Here is a 20,698-nt window from a genome sequence, read left to right as displayed (position 1 = left end):
ATAAATGCTGCCCATGACAGTTCTTTTGTCCTAGACTTCCAGCTGCTCTGACCCTCAGGGTCTTTGGACTATCACAACAGTCTGTCAAACAGACCAGAAAGTTATATCTGTATACAAAATGCTTTTCAACATGCTTCTAGAATCTAGAATATTTTTCCTATAGTATGAACCAGCAATACCTTTTCTTACTTTCTATAAAACTAAATTTTCACCTTTGTAAGTATCCTTGATCACCAGAGAAAAGGTCAAACAAAGCAGTCATGCGGTACTCTCAACATTTTAAACTGGCAGCTGCAGAACATGTTTTGAGTACCACTTTACTCTTTCTTGTTATACATCTATGGCTTGGTTATCTTTATCTTTAATATCCCTTGTGCTTGTCACAATGTCTAACGTGAAATCTGAGGTCTGTGCAGAAACTACTCCAGCTGTTCCTTCAAGGTCCCATGATCCTGGCAAATTCTCCAGGCTTAATGAGCTGATTGCTCCTTGGCTAAAGCTACCTTCCTCAGACCTGCTGGGCAGCACGAGGTGTAATGATGTCTCTGATGAAGAGCATACTGAAGAAGAAAGAGTTGCTGAAATAGACTGAAGAGGGGTCAAGGTAGTGTCTGAATGGGGAGAGGTGCATCTTAAAAACTGCAAGTTATCTTTCTGAATTACCTGATACTGGGAGGGTGAATTGTGAAGGCCCGGTGTATAGTAAAATTCACTGTCCGTAGAATTTTGAAGGTTGGGTTCAGTTCTTTGGGGGCTGCTGCCTACAGAGGATAGGTCTGTATTCCAAATGTCACATATCGTGTTACTGCGGCAGGGTTGTGCTTTGGTGCAAGTAATGTTACTGGCTTGCATGTGTGTGCAAGGCTGACGTGGAGTCCAAGCCATTCGAGCCTGCAGGCTTTCCAGAGTAGGACTCCGAGATATGCCATGCATTGTGCAGAACCCTGGTGGCTTCTGGGATGTGAGCAGGTTCTCAAGAAGGTACATCACATTCTTCATATCCTTACTTAACTGTGAGACTTCTTGAGTTAAGGTTGTCACCTGTTACATCAGAGGAAAATAACCCAATATTAAATTATGCAGTATACATTTTACAATAATGCCTGAAATACATTTTATCTTATTTTCCTTCTAATGTTATCAGGTTTGATATGTAGTATAGTATCTTTATTTTAAGGAGATACACTCTAATACACTTATACACCCTAATTTAATAGTCAATCCACCTGCCTCGCCACAGCTATGTGCTACATTATCTGCAGCATACTGAAGTAGTTAAGCAACACAAAAACATATACAGAAATATTATAGGCTGAGTTCACCAGATTTTAAATGTCAGTCTATAAATAATGGCTTCAAGTTAGAAACAAAATGATTTCCAGTGGCAATGATATTTGCTTCTTGATGTATCTTTAAATATTTTAGTGCATCAACCTTTTAGAGACGGTAATTTCACACTGAAAAATGATATAAATATTAGGTTTTCTGAAAAGTTGTTCACAAATATTTGAGAAATATGTTGCCATCTTCATAGTAAAATAAGAGTAAAATAGGATGCCTGAATTTTTCAGAGACAAGTAGTAGTTACATCAAAGTCTGGTGGACAAGTATTAAAAATAAACAAACAAAATATTTGGTGACTCTCATACTGACTTCAAAACTGAAACTGGAATTTTTAAAAGCAATGTGTTACCACTAAATATTTAAACATTAAAAAAGTTTATGAAACAGCTTGCTTCAATATAGTTATCTTTCTGCTTGAAAAACAGAGCTTATAAAACAGAGGGAGAGAGAGATCTGCAGCATACATTACTTCGGTGTGTGCGTGCAAAAGAAAGAATCATATTTTCTGTTAATTTTTATTATTTTTTTTTCCCTAATGCTGAAACAACTGTTAGCACGCAACTTACTACATGAATTACATGAAGGCTTTAACCTCCTCAAAACTGCTATTTTGAGCTGGGATCAAGTTCACATGTTTTGAATTTGTGTTATAAAGTAAATAGAGAGCTGAACTTCACTGGGAACATTCTTTAAGACAATATAAAGATATTTTAGGACAACATAAATACATTTTGGGACATAAAAAGCCTAACTGATCACTTCAAATGTGTTTGCATTTTCAAATTTCCTTCTTAAGGAAAAAAATTGTAAGAAGTCAAAATCGGCCAATTAATTTCATTAAAGAGAAACAGACATATTGAGAGACAGAAATGAACTTTGTTTCCATGATAGACAATTATTTTAGGTGAAACAACTTTCTCTACTGCTAAACTAAAGTTTTCTATAGTGGTGCAATTGAAAATAAGATGTTGAAAACAAAGCATGACTGCACATTTATCTTCAGAATGTTAAACCACGTGTGAAAATTTAAAAAGGCTAATTCACTGGGCCTTTCTTTGCCCTGAAGATAAGACAGTACCAATTAGGTGTCCTACACAAATCAGTTTTCATGTAATTATAAATAAAATTCTCATTTTCCTGAGAACACTTCCAAAAAAAATCTACTGAAAAGACATTTCAGGCAGTGTATGGCTGCCTTATGATCTTCCACAGGTATTTACTGCAAACACAAGAATTGTAACGAAAATCTGATTTAGAAGGAAAGTAGGAATCTCCTATACAGCTTCTATACATCCACTCCTTTCTCTGAGCTTAGAATTCAAACCCATTATATTGTTTAACAGCTGTTTATTGTTACAGTTGCACTGCCCCTGGAGTAAAGATGCTTCAGGGTAGCAGGTTTTTATGTGTCATGTTATTGAATCCCTCTGCCTCTCTTTCTACATCTCTCTTTCTCTCTGTCTCATTACTTAATCATTAAGTTATAGTAGGCAGAAAATAACCACGAAATCTCCTTCTGCCAGATGAGATTAGACTTTGAACACTTGCAAGTTCATTTCAACTTCAGTTCATGTGAGGGATTATAATATACTAGGAAAGTGATTTGTGAACAAGATTCCTGTGGAGCCAGAGCAGCCAGAGAAGATTCTTGGTACTGTCAAACCAGAAGGAGGCATGTTCTGAGATTTCTGCAGTACTGAACATAGGAAGACTGATATTCATCTTCCCCAAATTATGAATGCTGTATGAAAATATCTATAACTTTAAAATACCTTGTTTGGTTTAGTCTTTTTATTTTTTTTTTCAATCCATTTCTGATTACATAAAGACTTTAAAAGTTTAGTTATACTTCAACATGTTTCTTTTTCCAGTTTATTGAGACAATACACACATACAAATCTGTTTCAGTACTTGTAGCAGTTATGAATTTGTGTTAGTTATAACTTGTTCAGTTATAACTAGTGCTCAGATACTATTTTTGATACATGAAGTAGTTCTTAGAGTGATGTCTTCTTATAAACTTGCTCTTGCACAGTTGTATGTGCTTACCTGATGAACTGGCCTTTGATGTATTCTTTAATAGTTTCCAGTAGTACAACAGTGTAATGTCCAAAGGTTTTATACCAAACTTCATTAGAAATTGACCACCATTTAGTACAGTCTATTTGAACAATTAGTGCTAGGCACATTGACAAAGCAAGTATGTCATATTCTGTATCATTTAAAAAAACTTTTCTGTATTTTAAAAACTGTTAATCTTACTGGATTAAACTTCCAATAATCATAGAATGGCTTGGGTTGGAAGGGAACCATTACATGAGCTATGTTAACAATTTCACAATGCTTAAGGAAATGAAAAAGAACAGGTATTAAAAGCAAAAGAAATTTTAAGTCTATGAAACAAAAATTTAAGACAAAACAGATTCCTCCTGAACAAAAGGCCACTTCCTTGTGTGCTGGTAAGGCTACTTTTTTCAGGCATTTAGTTACTATTGCTAGGCAGTACAGTTAGCTCTACAAACGGTTCCCCCTGTGCTAGGCATACGGCTTTAAATTAATCTGTGAGATTCCCAATATATGTGAAATGCTGCCTTAGGAGTTTCTAGGACTTGAAAAAGACACTGAAATGTTTCATGATATAAAAACTGGGATTTATATAGCTTTAGCTTAAATTATCAACAGGGGCTTCTCAGGCTGGTCAAAAGCAATGCACCAGTATCTTTTTAGCAGACTTTGTTATAATGAAACTGTATCTTTCAAAACATATTTTAAAAGAACAGGTTTTTGTTGTTGTTGTTCATTTGTTCTTTCTTTCTCTTTCTTCTCTCTTCTCTCTCTCTCCCTCCCCCGTCCTTCTCCTCCTGCTCCTGCTCCTCCTCCTTCTCCTCCTCCTCCTTCTTTTCTTCCTTCTCCTTCTTTCTTCTTCTTTCATATGAACTTTAATAACAATGCTTTCTGATGTCTTAACCAATATGTTTTAGTAGTTGTATTGTGCATTTCCAAATTGCTTTGATAGTTTCAGTAGAAAGAGTGTTTTTCTTTACTACCAGTATTACTGGTATACTACCAGTATACTACCAGATACTTTGTTCCATGTAGGACTCAAGGTGACTGTATTTAAGCCTTTCCATAAGTGATGAAAAGTTTTATATTGTAAGATGATTATTATTATTACTTAGTTTAAATAATACTCATTAAATGGATTTTGTTTGTTTTTCATTCTATATACAATCATGTAATTTTTTTAATTTTATTTTTTTTTGGTTACATTTTCTACCAAAATTCCTTTCTCTCATCAATGGTCCTGGAGTGGTCTGGCATGAGCTTTCATTTTCTGATTAGAAACCTAGTAGAATACTTTGCCATTTATAATCTCTGTGGTTTATTCCTCTTTGCAATTCAAACTTCACCCAGATATCTTCCCGCCATGACTTTTTTTGAACACTCAAAAAGTGAAGAAGAAAACTTGCTTCTTGAGAAATCGAAGTTGCACTTTGGCACTGTGGAGAAGCTGGATGCTTGTACTGTCAATGCAGCTTTGGTATTCTGTTTAGTATTTCATTGATACTTTTATTCTGGTGCTTCATAAAGTTGATGAGACGTTCAATCAGAATGAGTTGTCTTTGAGGCCCAAATTAACTGCCTGTTTATAAAATAGTTTTTAAAATAGTATGTTTTCCAGTAAGTGCATTGCTGAATGAGTGAGATGAGAATGGAGCTGAGGCAGAATTTTCACTGATCATCCATCAGCTTCTATGCCACCATAATAGCAATGGTGACAGACATTTCTGACCTAACGGCACTTTAGGAATTAAGTTAGTTGCAGAAGAAAAACAATGCAATGTATCTAGTCTTAGTTCAGATTAAATAGACGGGAATTGTGCGATGATAAGAAGAGTCAGTTTCAGTGAAATAAATCTGGAAACTTTTGAAATTTCCTTAAGTATAAGAAAATTTGCTGGTTTCTCTGCCTACTTGCTAGACAGACTCCTGTAGTTCTGGGGTAAACAGTCTGTCTGAGTAAATTAAGACACTAAGACTTGATATTACTATTAAATAACTTAAGAACAAAACAGGAAAGTATAAAAGACTTGATAATTTAAGTGTATTCAAGTCAACGGCACCCCTATAAAATTCAGTCCAGAAAAGGGGTCCCAGACTGCATGTTGAATAATTCATGGCTCTTTGTACATGTAGTTGGATGTGGATGGCATAGAATCAGCACTGTGTTGTCATGATGGGTGCACAAAGAAAACTAGCTTTGGAAATTACTGCTTCAAGAACTTCAGAAACTATCAAGTGCAAATTCTGTTCCACTAGTTATGGACTTTGAGACCAAATGGAGGATCATGGAGATCCCAGTTGACTGGGAGAAGAGAAGCAGTTAATGTCTACTTTTGAAAGAACAACTGAGGTGTTACATATGTTATCAGGAAAACATGCTAAGCAATTTCTATAAGCTCCTAAAGAAATAGTCAAAAGAGAACAGACAGCCATAAATTTCTCAAGAATAGTACATGGTGAAACAGGTAAAATGATCTAATTCTCTACAATTGTAAAGTAATATAGAAGATTTGTCAGAATTGTCAGAAGATGACTCAGAAGTTACATTGAAGAATGTAATCATGACATTCTTCTAAACCAACTAAGAAAATATGACCAGCATACAATCACTGTAAGTTATATTCATGCATGACCAGAATGGTTTATGCTCAGTAAACATACTGTTGTCCTGGTAGGACATTTCAAGATAATCTTTTTAGCTGTCTATCCCAACCTGTTTTTATTTTATATTTATTTTTAATGGCTAAATGGAGTTCACATTCACTGTTAAATATTAGTAATATGAAATTCAATAAAAGTAAATGTTAAACATCACAGCTGAAAAGAAAACGTCAAAACCTTGAGTATAAATTCTACCTAGGCAGAATATTACAGGAAAGGGTCTGTGGAGTTTCATTGAATTACACGCTGCATGCTTTAATCATGCTCCCAGGATATATAATCAGCATTTTTTTTTTATTATTATTCAGGACAGGGGGCTATCTTTACTGGGAATTACTTAGGCTGGTGCAGTTTAGGATCAAACACTTCGTAAGAGCCTTAAAAGATCTAACCAAAGACAATTCAAATGAAAATCCTACTAATAAGGAATCTTAGAAAATGTGACGAGCTATGAAAGTCTAAAAGAATTGCATTTGTTGAGATTGGCTGGAACAATATGTTTCCAGTGTAAATTGGTTTTAGACAAAGAATGTCAGTCAACTTTTTCTTATATCTTCTGGAAAATGATAATGTCGTATGTCAACAGAGGTTTATAATTAGATGTTAGGAAAATAGATCTTTCTGATACAGGAAGGTTTTGAAATGCCCATTAAAGTTAACACTATAATGGTTATCTCCAATCATAGTAGTAATATTTTTGTTATTGTTCAAATCAGCTTCTGGCCCTCAGTTAATTTTTATACCTCTTTTCTTTCACTGTTGATGTCTCAGGTTCATTTCCACTAAGGAAAAATGTAAAAGAGATTCTACAATGCATAAGCCTTACATCCTTTAGACACTTTATGGATACCTTATGTCCTGCTTTATTTATTTATTTTTTTTAAGCTTTTAATCTAAAACTAAAAGAAACAAAGAAAGAGTACTCAAACTCACCAAAGTACAAGAGCAAGAGGTATAGAAAACAACAACGTAGTAGTTCTTAAGGAACATGAATATTTATGATTAAAGGAAAAAATACCTGAACAAATATCAACAGACCAAAAAGTGTGTTTAATTTGTGTTTGTGATTTAGAAAGCTTTTATTTCTAAACACAAATAATTCTAGGCTTTATATGTTGTCTTTTGTGATAAATGGACATAGCTAAAATAAAAAATGGGTAGATTGAACATAATTAGTTTTCATCATCAGTAAATGTTATTAGTTCACATTTTGCCACGTCTGTTTTTATTGAAGGATGTTTTGCAAATGAATATGCTTTTTTCCTGCCTTTCCCGAGAAGAGAATGAGTTTGATTTTTAGAAGTTGGTTGCAACATACATATAATATTCTATTTATAAAATTTCTCTAGGTGATCTGAAAAATAATCATTTAGTCAGGATTGTCCTTTTTGTTAGATGAAAGTGAAATATCCATATGAATACATTTTCACTGATCTGAACAAGGGTTGAACACTTAGAATATTTTAAGCACTTGCAACTAAAAAAAAACCCCTAAAATTAAAAATAGCTGAATTTCCACTAAGTATTCCAAAATTCAGCTACATAGAAGGCAATTTTCTAGTATAAAACCTGACCCAATTTATATTTCCTTGCGTTTATTTGTTTTTCAGTTGAATGGGAGTGATGTGAATACTCTGCTCATTATGCCAATATATTACTGTAATTGTGGAATCTACTGATGTAACAAAATTTCAAATCAGTCCCCAAATGCCTGCTTTAAGCAAGGGGTCAACCTAGCCTCATTCTTTGTATGTCTTGTTTATACATACAAATCCAGGTTTCTGAATAATACTGGGCATTTGACAGCATCTCTACATGGCCAAATGCAAAGCCATGTTTATGTGCTCTGCACTCTGTGCTGACTGAGCAAGCTGTGGTCTGTTGGCCTGCTAACCACAATGCTGTAGGTCTGCTTCTGACCATTATACTTAGCACTGCTTTAACTAAGGCAGCTGTAAGAGACTGAATAAGAGATGAGTTGGATAGGAAGAACAGGGGATGTGACATCCGAGTTTGTCTGTATGAATTGTGCTAGCTGTATCCTGTATGTCCAAGTATGAAAAAAATGTCCCTGTATTATTGAATAGAGAACATGCACATGTCCACTGCAAGTCGTGAGAGAAAAAATACGACTAAAATTTGTGTATTTTCTTATTTTTAGCTTCTCCGTGTTTCAAATAATTCAGATTTGTTTTTTTTTTTTGTTCTTCCTTCCTTCCTTCCTTCCTTCCTTCCTTCCTTCCTTCCTTCCTTCCTTCCTTCCTTCCTTCCTTCCTTCCTTCCTTCCTTCCTTCCTTCCTCCCTCCCTCCCTCCCTCCCTCCCTCCCTCCCTCCCTCCCTCCCTCCCTCCCTCCCTCCCTCAAGTTGAAGATTTAAAATGGAAATATTTCTATGCTTTTTCTGTATAGTTGCAATCAAATGGTAGAGAACTACATGTAAATTTGTAGTAGGACACAGATAATGAGACAGTGGCTGGCAGGTGCCCCAGTCTAGACTTATGGCCATCTGTATAACTGAAAATATTTATTTAGTTGTTTCCTATTTTTTCTCCTGGGTTCTTTAGTTTAATTCCATGTTTAAATATGATTGTATCAGGGAAATGGCGAGTGTTTAGATACACACAGGCTTTGCAGAGAAATGCATTGGAAAGGCCAGGTTGGATGTACACATCTCTACAAATGAAGGATGCATGCTTGTCCAGCACAAGACTATTCCTAAACTCTCAATCGGCATAATCTGGAGTAGGTTTTTGAATTGAGCTTTCTCCATGTAAGAAAGTGTACCATTCTGTTGTGTGTTCAGTCACTGAATTCTGAAACTGTTGATTAAACAATTGAATTTCTACATGAGCAAGAATCTGTACCTAAACTGTCTCACCTGCCACATATTGAACTATGATTGAAGATTATTATTATTATTATTATTATTATTATTAATTCAATGTTTATTTAGACTAAGTAGAACAGCTTCTACAGGTAAGTAGGAGTTTTCTATTAGGGAATTTGTAATAGGGAAGTCTAATAGTCCTATTCCAGTTCACTTTACAATGCTGAACCAGATAGAAAGTCCTTTCTATTAGCTTAGTTCTCAGTAAGGCTCAAAATGAGAAATGAGGTTAGATGAGGGAATGAAGAAGTTGGGTAAGTGGCTAGGCAGCTAATCTGTGGAGCTTTAGAATAGGAATTTGGAGCATGTGGAAGTCTGTCTCTCAATGCCTAGCAGCTGACTTTGATGCCTGTCCTTCTTCAAGGAAATTTGTATGTGTTGGTCCTAAAGATACTACGTAACAAACTCTGAGAAGTGAAATCAAGGCTCTGCCTTCTGTTAGCCCCATTCTTAGGTAGAAGGAATTTCTTTTGCATTATGTAGTGAATATTATACACCTAAAATGTTGCCATGAGTTCCACTGGATGTGGAGCTGGGTTTGCCTTCTTTGGTTTGTGAGGCAGCTCTGCTAACAGCCTGTCTTGAAAGTCTGAATGGGAAGATACATGTCTTTGTTCTCCCAACAAAGAGCTGAAATGTTTTTAAGCTAGCTAGTGAACTGTTTTAATACAATTGCCTTTCATGAAAGCAGGTATTTTTGCATTTGTTGACTGACTTCTGATTTCCACTGGAAAATGTATTTATGACAATGTTTGCTGCTGTTGGCCACTTATGACCTGCTTTCTCAATATTTTCCTTTTTAGAAGCAGTCTGCATATTTTCCAAAGAAGCTCAATTTCAAACTCTGCCTGTATTTTGACTATTGCAAAGAGTCTGCTGCTACATTGGTCATATTCTTCCATTAATGATCACCATCAACTGATGGGAAAAAAAAGAAGCATAGGGTCTACAGGTACTGTTCAATACTTTCTGTAGCAACAATAACAACAAAAAGACAGCTAGTATATTCCAGCAAAGCTACTCATGGGCTATTTGGGTAAGGGCCAAGTCACTCAGTACTGTCAGTTCAGATGCACTCTATGTGGGGCATGTTTGAGTACACGAATATATATCCATGTAGAATATGCAATTAAGCAGTCTTCTAGTGATGCAGAGTTTCAATATATACATGTATTTTGACCTATGGGATGACTTGGAGGATAATTGTCTGTCTCTATGGGATTTGCTCCCAGGATGTTACCTGTGACATCTAAATCCATACCAGTTTAGAATCACTCCTTATGCTCTTTGAGTTCTTTGATCAAGCTTTGTTAATAATCTGCAGTAAATGGGGCATGGTGCTTTGTTCTGAACTCTGCAGTTTGACATACAACCAAGTTGATGTATTCATCGTAAATAACTAGCTGTGCCTGTACTCTTAGCTCAGTACATGTAAATTATCTTACCAAGTTAACTTGACCCAGGATAAAAGAGCCCAATAATTCATATATAGAAATAAAGAATAATTAGATTAAGCCTACAGAAGATGGAAAGGAAAATAAAATAAAAATTGATATTTCTGGTAACAAAAAAGATTAGGAAAAAGAAACAAAGCTGTATGGTTTGACGTTAATTTGAATGTTTCCTCTAGTGGGCTCTTAACAAATTTTCTCTAATATCTTTGTGTATTGAAAGACAGAGTATATAGCAAACAGATTTTAGTCTTACAATACAATTGTGCACTTAAAGTCTGAAGCTTTCATCTTGTTAACTGAAATATTGCAGTGGCTGGAAATAGAGTTTAGACAGAGAACATCTCTTTAGTGTCAGACTGATGGTAGATTATGTTTGAAACTCTTTGGAGGGATGAATAGAAAGCACAACTGAACAATATTGGCCCCGTATTCCTCAGGTCTGTTCTTGAGCATGAATGGAAGTACTTCTGTCTATTTCTAACTAGATTCACGTAAAGTGATTTGAAAATGACTAGATTTCATTTATTTCAAGGAAATTCTCCAAAAGCATAGCATTACTCCCCAAAAAGAAAAGTTGGAATAAGGTGCTTGAGGAAGGATTGAGAGGAAAGAGAGAAACAGAAGCACATGTAGAAGAGAAGAAATCCTAACGAAATTCAAAATCTAGCTATACCAAACCACACTTTGATTTTAGCTTCCAGCTTCTACACATACTTTTATAGATCTTTAATTTTGAAAATTAACCACTGGAAGAGCTAAAATTTAGCTGCCCTAAATTTAGGAACCCCATCCAATTTTTCAAACTCATGTATTGCACATTAATCATATTCCCATATTTGCTTAGTTTTCTCCAGCATTTCTTGAATTATTGTTAATAAGCTCCAACTTCCACAGAAGCTCATTACCTCATTATTAAGTCTGCTGATTTGTTGTTTGGTCTCTTCTGCTTTGATAACAAGCACTGCAGCACCAATTTCAGCCTCTGAAAAATAATTTAAATGCATGTAAATGAGAGAAGAATAATATCTTGGAATCACCAATGGTAATCTTGTATATTGCTTTAAATTAAAACCTAGTTTGTACTTGGATCAAATGAAAATAAAATCTTGTATTTAAAGTTCACTTTATAATGTGTAAGAAAAGTGTGAACGAGGAAAGTGATCTCTTCAATCTGAAAGGACTGAAAATGACAACCCTGGTGCCAATAGTATGACATGTTAATAGTCTGGAAACTATAGATAGAAGTATGCTACTATTATTAGTTTTTTGTTTGGCTTCAAGAGGAACAAAAAATATCCTTGTGGCCTCCATGCAAAAGGTATATAACTACATGAAGAGTGTTTACTCAAGTACATGAAGAACATTTATTTACAAAAGGAAAATGTTGGAAAGAATCTTGGAATTGTTGGGAACAATAGTTTTGTCACTTCAGCATTAGTCCACTGGTGTCCCCACAGTCCCTCTTTTTTTTTTTTTTTTCCTTGCTGACCTGTTGCATTCATTGTGATGCTATATTGTCAACCTTTTCAGAGTGTAAGTCATATAAGGCTGCATAAAACCTCTTCAAGGTTTCACTATGCCTACTTCTGAAACACTAAGTACTTCCATACTCTTTTGCCTCTGTAAATATCCTTTTAAGAAAAATCGAGAGACAAGTTTGCATATTGCATTTTTTGATGTTTAAAAAAAAATTATTATTAAAATGTATTGTTATCAAATTTTGTCCATGTGTTTAGTACCTTCCATGTCCAAAAAATTCAGGGCATGAAGCTCCTGGCTGATCCTATGATGGTAAAACTATAATTCATGAAAATATATTACTCCTTGCAAGCTGTTTTATGGTGACTGTTAGTAGGAAAACAACTGTCCTTAGGGACCGTGTTGTATTTTTCCACATTGTTCAGTGAGGTACTGAAATAGTACTGAAAGTACAGATACGTTAGATCAATTTATGCTGCTTGTAAGGACTTTTCCTTCTGATAATCAAAGAGACAAAGAGGTACAAAAAGCAGTTATGAAAACTCTTTTATCTGAAGAGTGATTTCCCAAGCAACATTCACCTCCAACTGTTGGAGATACCCTGGAGTCCTGCTGGAGCTGATCAGAGCTGAAGTCAAAGGTTTGGCTCTCCTCATTGTGGTTTCCATCTTCAATCCCATCAACAATTCTGTAAGAAAAAAACAGAGTTAAGGGAACAGCTTCCTAAACCATTTCATAGACATCACATTCATAGTTATTTTGTGAAAATTACTCCTAAAAGGCACGTCTTAAAGCAATGGTGAAATTTGCATTATATTAAATTTAGAAAAAAATCTAAAAAAATATTGCATTACACTTACAATATCTTGTGAGTCACTATAGATTACCTTTTCTATTAGAAGAAGGAATATGAGGTCAAATATTGCTAACTGAAATTTCAAAATTGTTGTGACTTTTGCTGTATATATAACAGGTCCTAACAGAGCTTTTATTGAATATAGTTCAATTTCCATATCTACAGTAATCCGTAATCTTCTTCAACATAGACTAAAGATGATTCTCTATGTTCTCATCAAGTCTAAATCTTCTAGCATGTAACACACTCTTATATTAGGCTTAATTAGGCAGAGCCTAAACCTGAAAAATATTTATGACATCTCTATAAAACACAGCCAGAGATATGATAAATACAAATCAAATACATCACAGATTTAATACATCACAGATGAAAGACCTCTGTAAATTGAATAGTTCTGAATACATATTGTACATATATTCTCATATATATATATATATATATATTCTTGTCCTGTTTCTTCACATGGGCTTAGGGCTTTGTGTCATGCTTTAGTGTTCATGATGCCAGCTGGATTTTGTTAAATTACACTCTAATTTTAACCAGCCTCTGGGAAAAGATGAGGCTCAAATGTGGTGCCTTGGCTATTCTGGACTATACCATTACCTGCAGCTGAAAACCTGAATGATTACTTTGGAATTTGCTATAAAATCTATTTAATGTCATCTGGCCTCACTGCTTCAAAAAGCAAACTTTAAACACTAATATCCCGTTTGTCAAGATTTCTAATTATATCAAATGCTAACATTTCAACTGCCTTCAAAGCACACGGGAAAAACTACACAGACGTGACTTGGAATTTGTAGCTGCTGTATTCTTTAAAGTGTTTAATGATACAGACTTAAAGGAAAATATATTAACAAAAATAGCTAGTTCTGGAATGCTACAAGACAGGCCTCAGTAAAAATATAGTGAGAAAGATGCTTATTCATAAACAAGGAACTGGAATGTGGAGTAACAATCCAGAGAATAAAAAACACACGGGCTCAAAACTCTCTCCCCTTTAAGAATTAGCTATTACAGCCCTGAATTTTCTCCTGAAGACAGATATCGCAACTCCTAGAAACCAAGAAGTCAAAAAAGACTAATATGTGACTTCTTCTATCTAGTTGGTCAGGGCCAGAGTACTGTTGCCAATATGGATTTGAGGAGATTCAAATGCATAAATGCTTCCTCCTAGGCATTCCTCCCAGGCTTTCTTCCTTTTGATACTCTACTTCAAATGCAGAATGCAAAAAGAAGATTAAGACTGTATCCTGGAAGTTATGGTGTTGAATTCTATTTCTTCTGTCCAGGACTATTTCAGTGTTTTAACCAATCTCTGTTTGTTTTGTCTACTGCCTTCATTATAGCGTCACAGAAAAAAAACCTGAACTGAGAAATTCTTGTTCACTTGCTCTAGGGAACATGCACAGAAAAAGTATAAGACAAAGTGCATTCTTTTGAAAAGTGAGGTTACTAACCTCCCCACTACATTGATTGGACATTTCAGATCAAACCAGTATCTTACACCCTTACACCACTGTACAACAGCAAATAAAAGTGAGGCTCTTAATTAAAAGATCTTATTTTCTCTTTCATATTTGCTAAAAAATATTTGAAGCTCTTTTTTAAAGTGCTTTTAACCAGTCAGTTTCAATGTTCTAATAATGTAAACCAATTCTGGGAAATAATACGAAAGTCTTTTAGCTGAAAAAGTCTGCAAACCACTTACATCATGAGACAATTTTCTAGCCTATTAGGATTATTCTGAATTATGAATTGAAATAATAAATAGTAACACATGTAACAACACTTGTTTCACATTTGCTCTTACAGCCTTGAGTGTCAAGGCTGTAATATATGTAATATATGTCTGGATGCATATGCTCAGAAAAATAAGGAGCAAAACTGCAGCTCAGCAAAAAATATGAAAGGTGTATTTCCCCAGAATTACCATTTTTTATGCAAATAACCATCTGTCATAGCTGACTTGAAGCAGACTCACATGAGATCCAAGGAAGAAATGAGAAAATATCTGTTATGCATTTCAGTTTTGCTCATGTAGAAGTTAGTTTTTCATATATTATTTTTCCTTGTATTGGCAAATACAGGGAAATCAGTTTGTATACTTCTATTTGAAATGTGATTATATTGATAAAATATATGATGAGGGGAAAAGATTGTTATATACTCTTAAATGTGTAACTATTTTTATTGCATCTGTATGGACAGGTGTCTTAGAAATAAATAAATATTGGTCAAACTATGGTTCTTTCATGTCTACAAAGGAAAGCTGGTGAAAATACCATTCTGCCTATCATAAATAAAGGAAGTTCTTGAACATGTGAAATACCTAAACTCATAGAAACTGAAACTTGAACTGAATAATCACCTCCTGTTGTTCCTCATATGTCAAAAAAGTGATTTTGATTTTGGTGATGAAAAGATCCTAAAACTCTTGATTTTATTAACAATTAATGATTATATTGCAAGAATTTAGAACTAAGAAAAAATAAATAATCTTACAAATAACATAAAAGCATTTTTTTAAATTATATGCTTAATACCACAAAAAGCATTATATGACTTTATGTCAGAATTCATGGCAAAACAGATTTTCTCAAATCCATGTTTACTTTATACGTAACTTGTATTGTCAGGTTTTCTTTATCTAATGTAAAAAATTCTTTTTAAAGAATATTTTCTAAAATTGCTAGGCAATAGTTTCCCATTATAGTCTCTACTCCAGTAATTTTTGTATTTGCACAGCTGTGCCACCTTATCATCAACTTGCTTCCTAAATTACTATATCTCTGATGGACTGAGTATGCTTTACTGTGTTACTGTGGGAATAAAGATTATTATAGATGGACAAAATGATACTATAAAACCAGACTATTAAAATAGTCATTTTTATAATTGCTCAGTACTTTCCCTTTTTGCTCACAGAAATTCTTTATCTTGCAAAGAAGTCCTAAAGTGTTCAGTAGTTTCTACAATGAAAAGACTATTCCTTCTCTGCAGGATGAACAAAATATGGACATATTGAAAAAGTATTAACATTTTGAATACCAAATATTTTGATTTTTTTTTAAATTGTTACAGTGATAACATATATCTAATAGAAGTTATGTGGTACGGAAGAAAATAATCATTCGTAACTATTACCTTGGGCTCAGGTCTGGTGGGCCACCGGCATTCAGTGCTGAAAGGTGTAACTTAAGGTTTTTCTCCTTCCTTTTGGAATAGTAATGGAGCTCAGTTTCATGTTTGGTTCTTGAGGGGTTAGAACTGCAAGCACGAATGGGTGAATGGAAGGGCACTGTTCCTGAGGCCAGCTGCTTCAAGTTCCTCCCCAGGTGGCTTTTATTGTTTCCAGCTTTCTTCTGTTGAGAGCAAGTTGTGCTTTTTGTATGGATTGGTGAAAGTGTGCTGCTCTCTTCTTCTCCTTCATCATCATCTTCTTCATCTTCTACAATTGAAGGGAGTCTCTTCTTTATATTTCCATTTCCTTTGAGCTCCGTCTAAAAAAGCAGATAATAAATATTAAGGTCAAATTCAGAATCTGATGTTGCAGGAATGCTTCTCTCTGTGGCTATACATATGTACATGAAAAAGATAACAAATGCATTAGCAAGGCTCTCTAGTTTCATAGCCAGTGAAGTCAATGCAGTATGTCTTAGAACCAAGAAAGATCACATGACTAGGTCTTACAAACCATGTGACACTTATATACTTTTTACTGAGGTGTACTTTCTTCTGAATGTTACTATCAGACTCCTGGTGTACCAGGGGAAAGAACTGAGGCTGGTAATTCCGTTCCACATTTTTATATGGAGCCATTTGGAATGTATAAATAGCATTTATAACAGTTCAGTTGAAGCCCAGATATCCTCTGCATCCTTAGTTATTATGACTGAAACATCTGCTGTGACAGTAGGCAGATTTCTCAGTTTATACAAAATCACATTAATGCATGAGTAGTGTGACAACGTCAGCTTCAGAACTGAGTCAACAAAAGGCATAGCTACCTCTATTAAAAAAAATAAATAAATAAATAAAAATTGCTCTGTGGACGCTTGGTGTTGGACCCAAGACAATTTAAAAATTCAGGTTTGGGGAATTTATCTAAATGTTCTAAACTCCTATCAGTATCAACTTAAATATTTTACAGCAAAGGTTTAATTTTGGTGTATTTGGAGTACTTCCACTGAGTGAAAGTTTTTCTTTTAGTATCCATTGGCAAATAGTGAAGTAAAACCTTTCAGTCTGAGATGTATGAAAAGGTACAAATTTAAAACATCAAAAGATGTTTATTAAAATATAATAACAGCTTTTTTTGGTCAAACATAATAGTCATCTGAAGGTTGATATAAAGATCAGTTACACAGGACCTGGCTGTCATGTAGCCTATACTCTACAGAGAATTAATATTATCCATATTCAAGACTTTGGCTTGAGGAATAATGTGTTTAAAATGCGCATGCCATAGTATGATATCCTAGTTCGGCACCTGGAAGAAAAGATCATAATTAATCATAAAATGGACAATGGCACAACTATCTCAGGATGCTATTTAAAGACTCATTCTGAAACCAATGAAGTCACTTGGAGTTTTTCCAACTTTGATCTGGTTGTAACTGTGTGCATGTTTCTAAGTCAAGCTTTGCAGGTTTAAAACGTGAGCAACATACCTGAGATAGCGTAGACTTGTTTGATAATTTTGATATTACCTGAAACAAACCAAAACATGTAACAAATATATATATCTGCAAAGTATTGGCTTCCAAGAGCATACAAACATCTTAACCAAAATATTTCTGTTGATATAAGAAAATAATTTAATGGTAAAAAAGAAGTATTGAATTAAACATAATGATAAACATATGACGCTCCTCAGAAAAAAGTATTGTCAGAAAATAGGTTTTGTTTATATATATATATATACATATGTGTGTGTGTATGTATAAATATTACCTGCAGAAATAATATTTTTCTTTAATAAAAAGTTGGGTTAAAGCTCCAAACCTGTGAATGAATATGGATTGGTAGGCATATGCTTGGTAAGGTTCAGTGCTGCTCTGATGGAATCCCATGCAGGAAGAGTGTTTGCCCCTACGTCGCTGTAGTTTTATCTCCTATGCCAGCCGAGTGCATCCATCTAGATGATCAGTGTCACATAAGAACCTACTACTAGGATCTAGAATCTCTACTTTGAATATTTTTCAGTCAGTGATGGGACTTGAAGCAAGAAGGACCAATATAATCCCATTGGAAATACATGTTTAACAACTGTTCAAGGCCGTGAAATTTTATCTTGCTGGATAGGAAGAAGAACAAAAGCAACCAAATAAATAAATAAATAAATATTCATGCAATTTTAATTAACTACTGCCCATAATCTCTGCAGGAACTGCCTAATACTGTGGGATACAAATGTCCTGCTGTTTATTTAGATGTCCACAACTTGATTATAGGCAAGTCACTAAGACTGCATGCCATATTTATGGGCATACATGTATTGTAGTTCACCAAGCAGAATTTTTAGAAGTGATTTTCAGCTTTCATAAGCCTTGCATGTTGATATAAAAAAAGTTTTAACACTCATCAATTTTAAATTGAGAGCGTAGGTTTATTTTTCTCCAAAGAAGTAGAAGAGGCTAAGCTTTTCTTGAAGACATTGGGGCTTCCCAAATACAGAGATGTTAGGTACAGTTTTGGAAAATAAAAACACTCTACAATTGCCCATAAAAGTGAAGACATTTGTACTGGTATGACTACATATTTAATTTTGCGTAAGCAGAAATCCTACTCCTCAACTGCCAAGTCAGTAGCAGGTGTATCAATAAATTTAGCAATAAAACTCTAATAATTGCCAAACAGAAAAACTGCAATAATTAAGCTATGTAAATAAAATAACTGCTGTGCTCTTCCTGAGTTAGAAAAAGCGCTACTTGATATTAGCTGAGAAGTAGACCTCAGATACTGCCATCTCCTAACCTGCACTGTTATCTATACAAATTGAAGAAAGATTGTTTCCTTCAAGATTCATGGGAATAGCAAACTGGAAGGGTATTACTATGTTAAAGTTAAAAAAATAAATTAATTAAAAAAATCAGACTTAGGAAGTACTAATGGCCCACTTTGCACATATGTTCACATAGATTAATTTACAATTCTGCCCAGAACTTTGGGGCCTCTAGGCACAGGTGCAGTATGAATGTTAAATAGCAGTCTTAATTAAAACTCCAAGCCAATCCCAAATATTAGCAGCTTAACAAAAAAGACCTTAGAAAGTATGAATTTGCCTTCTTAAGAGTTTAGAAGGGACTTTTCATTGGTACTTTGTAATGTGAGTAAAGATCTCCTCTAACTTGACTTTTTTTTTTTTTTTTTGGCTGAGGATAACTGTTAATTCTGATTTTATGACTTGGAAATAGACACAAAGAAAATACTATATGGCTGTCTCCTGGTGTTTTGCTGGTGTTCAAACAGACCTGCTGGGGTCTTTCATCTGGGCTTTCAGCTCCAAGACTATACTAATACACTACAATGACATTTATTGCTTGTGCATCATATCATGTGCAAGTAAAAATAGGACTTTACGTCCTAGTAGTTGAAAGTTGATGAAACTAATTAAACTGTGACCAGGCGCAATCCTTGAGAGTTAGGCTTTTAAAACTCTACCAGTAACTCCCTTCTCTTTCCCTTCCTGCAAAAATATTGTTCTGTAAGAAAAAAAGAGATGATCATTGGAAGAACATAGAAAAAAACAAACAACCACCACCACCAAATAACAGGCAGTAAAAGGGAGTAAATTGAAAGACTTCACCATTCATATAGCTTTATATCTGTAAGTACATTGTAGAGTAAATAATTATGAGGAATTGTCTGTTAAAACTTTTTCTTTAGGATAATGCGCTTGTGTACCTTGTTTAGGTGTACCTTGTTTAAAATGCTTATTATTATTATTAGTATTTAATGTAAAAAGAAAGAGGATGCAAAATAGCTCATATTCTTATATTTTACGAAGAAGTGAAACTGTTAAATAGTAAAGGCAGTTGAAAGAAAAACACAGGCATTTTTCCTATTATGTGCAAAGAAAAAAAAAAAAAAGACCAATGTTCAATGTTAACATGAGCTGTACGAAATATTCTAAGGGCCTAATTGAATTTTTAATTTCAGCTCTTTGTCTTGCAAAACCGGTTATGAAAGTTTGTTTCAAAAGATAAAACTATAATAGATCATGCACCACAAGCAGAATTGTAACAAATTCTTCCATGTACATAGTCTGAAATCTATGGTCTTGCACTTGTTTAATATGTTAATATAGAGAGCTTAAAGATTTTTACAATTTATAATGGCTTATTACAAGCAGGAGAAGAGCATTTTCACTGCTGCAAACACTAGTGGTTTGCTGTCAAAAGCCAGTGATCTAAAGATTTTTCCAGGGTCAAGAGACAGTAATCTTTAATAAAAGAATCTCTGTGGGAACATGTAGTTAAACCAAGTTGTTAGCTATACAACAATTCAAGATGAATTTAAATTATAAAACCCTAAAACTGGAAATATAGAGACATGGCTAAATTGTGTTAATGTATTAAATATCCAGGTAAGTAATTTTGTGTTTTGGTTGCTCAAAAAAGTTTTATCAGCTTTTACTGCCTTGATTCTTATTCTTATTGCCTTCATGAGAAGGAGGAACAAAACTGAAATGCAATTTTACTGATTTGCTTGCAAGACTTGGGTCCTAAACGATTTGAATAATGCTTTGTATCTGAGGGGTCAAAAGGATAAAATACATTTTTAGGAAAGGATTTGAAATTGAACTAGAATACTAATGTTCTTAGTCAGCATTTGGAAGCAGAAAAAAAAAAAAAACAACAAACAAAACACAACAACAAACACAATACAAACACATTTAGAAACATTGAAAATACGGGGGGTGGAGGGGTAGAACACATGCCATATG

At 34.3% G+C, this 20,698-nt stretch overlaps 1 protein-coding gene across 1 annotated transcript in view; it reads right to left on the bottom strand.

Annotated features, from left to right (window-relative positions):
• Positions 1-330: 330 nt before the first annotated feature.
• KCNH8 (potassium voltage-gated channel subfamily H member 8) overlaps positions 331-20,698 on the bottom strand; it is a gene marked incomplete at both ends in the record, with an annotated part of 182,167 nt that continues 161,799 nt past the window's right edge. Inside the window, 5 exons of the mRNA XM_084306762.1 lie at positions 331-1,041; positions 11,315-11,391; positions 12,470-12,576; positions 15,895-16,250; positions 17,421-17,459. Coding sequence (XP_084162888.1) covers positions 331-1,041; positions 11,315-11,391; positions 12,470-12,576; positions 15,895-16,250; positions 17,421-17,459 — 1,290 coding nt within the window. The remainder of the gene's footprint in view (positions 1,042-11,314; positions 11,392-12,469; positions 12,577-15,894; positions 16,251-17,420; positions 17,460-20,698) is intronic.

Source organism: Netta rufina, assembly GCF_964035555.1.
Source record: "Netta rufina genome assembly, chromosome: 2".
In the NCBI taxonomy this organism is placed as follows: domain Eukaryota; kingdom Metazoa; phylum Chordata; class Aves; order Anseriformes; family Anatidae; genus Netta; species Netta rufina.
The sequence above is the reverse complement of the archived record's forward strand: the minus strand, read 5'-3'. Positions and strand labels throughout refer to the sequence as shown.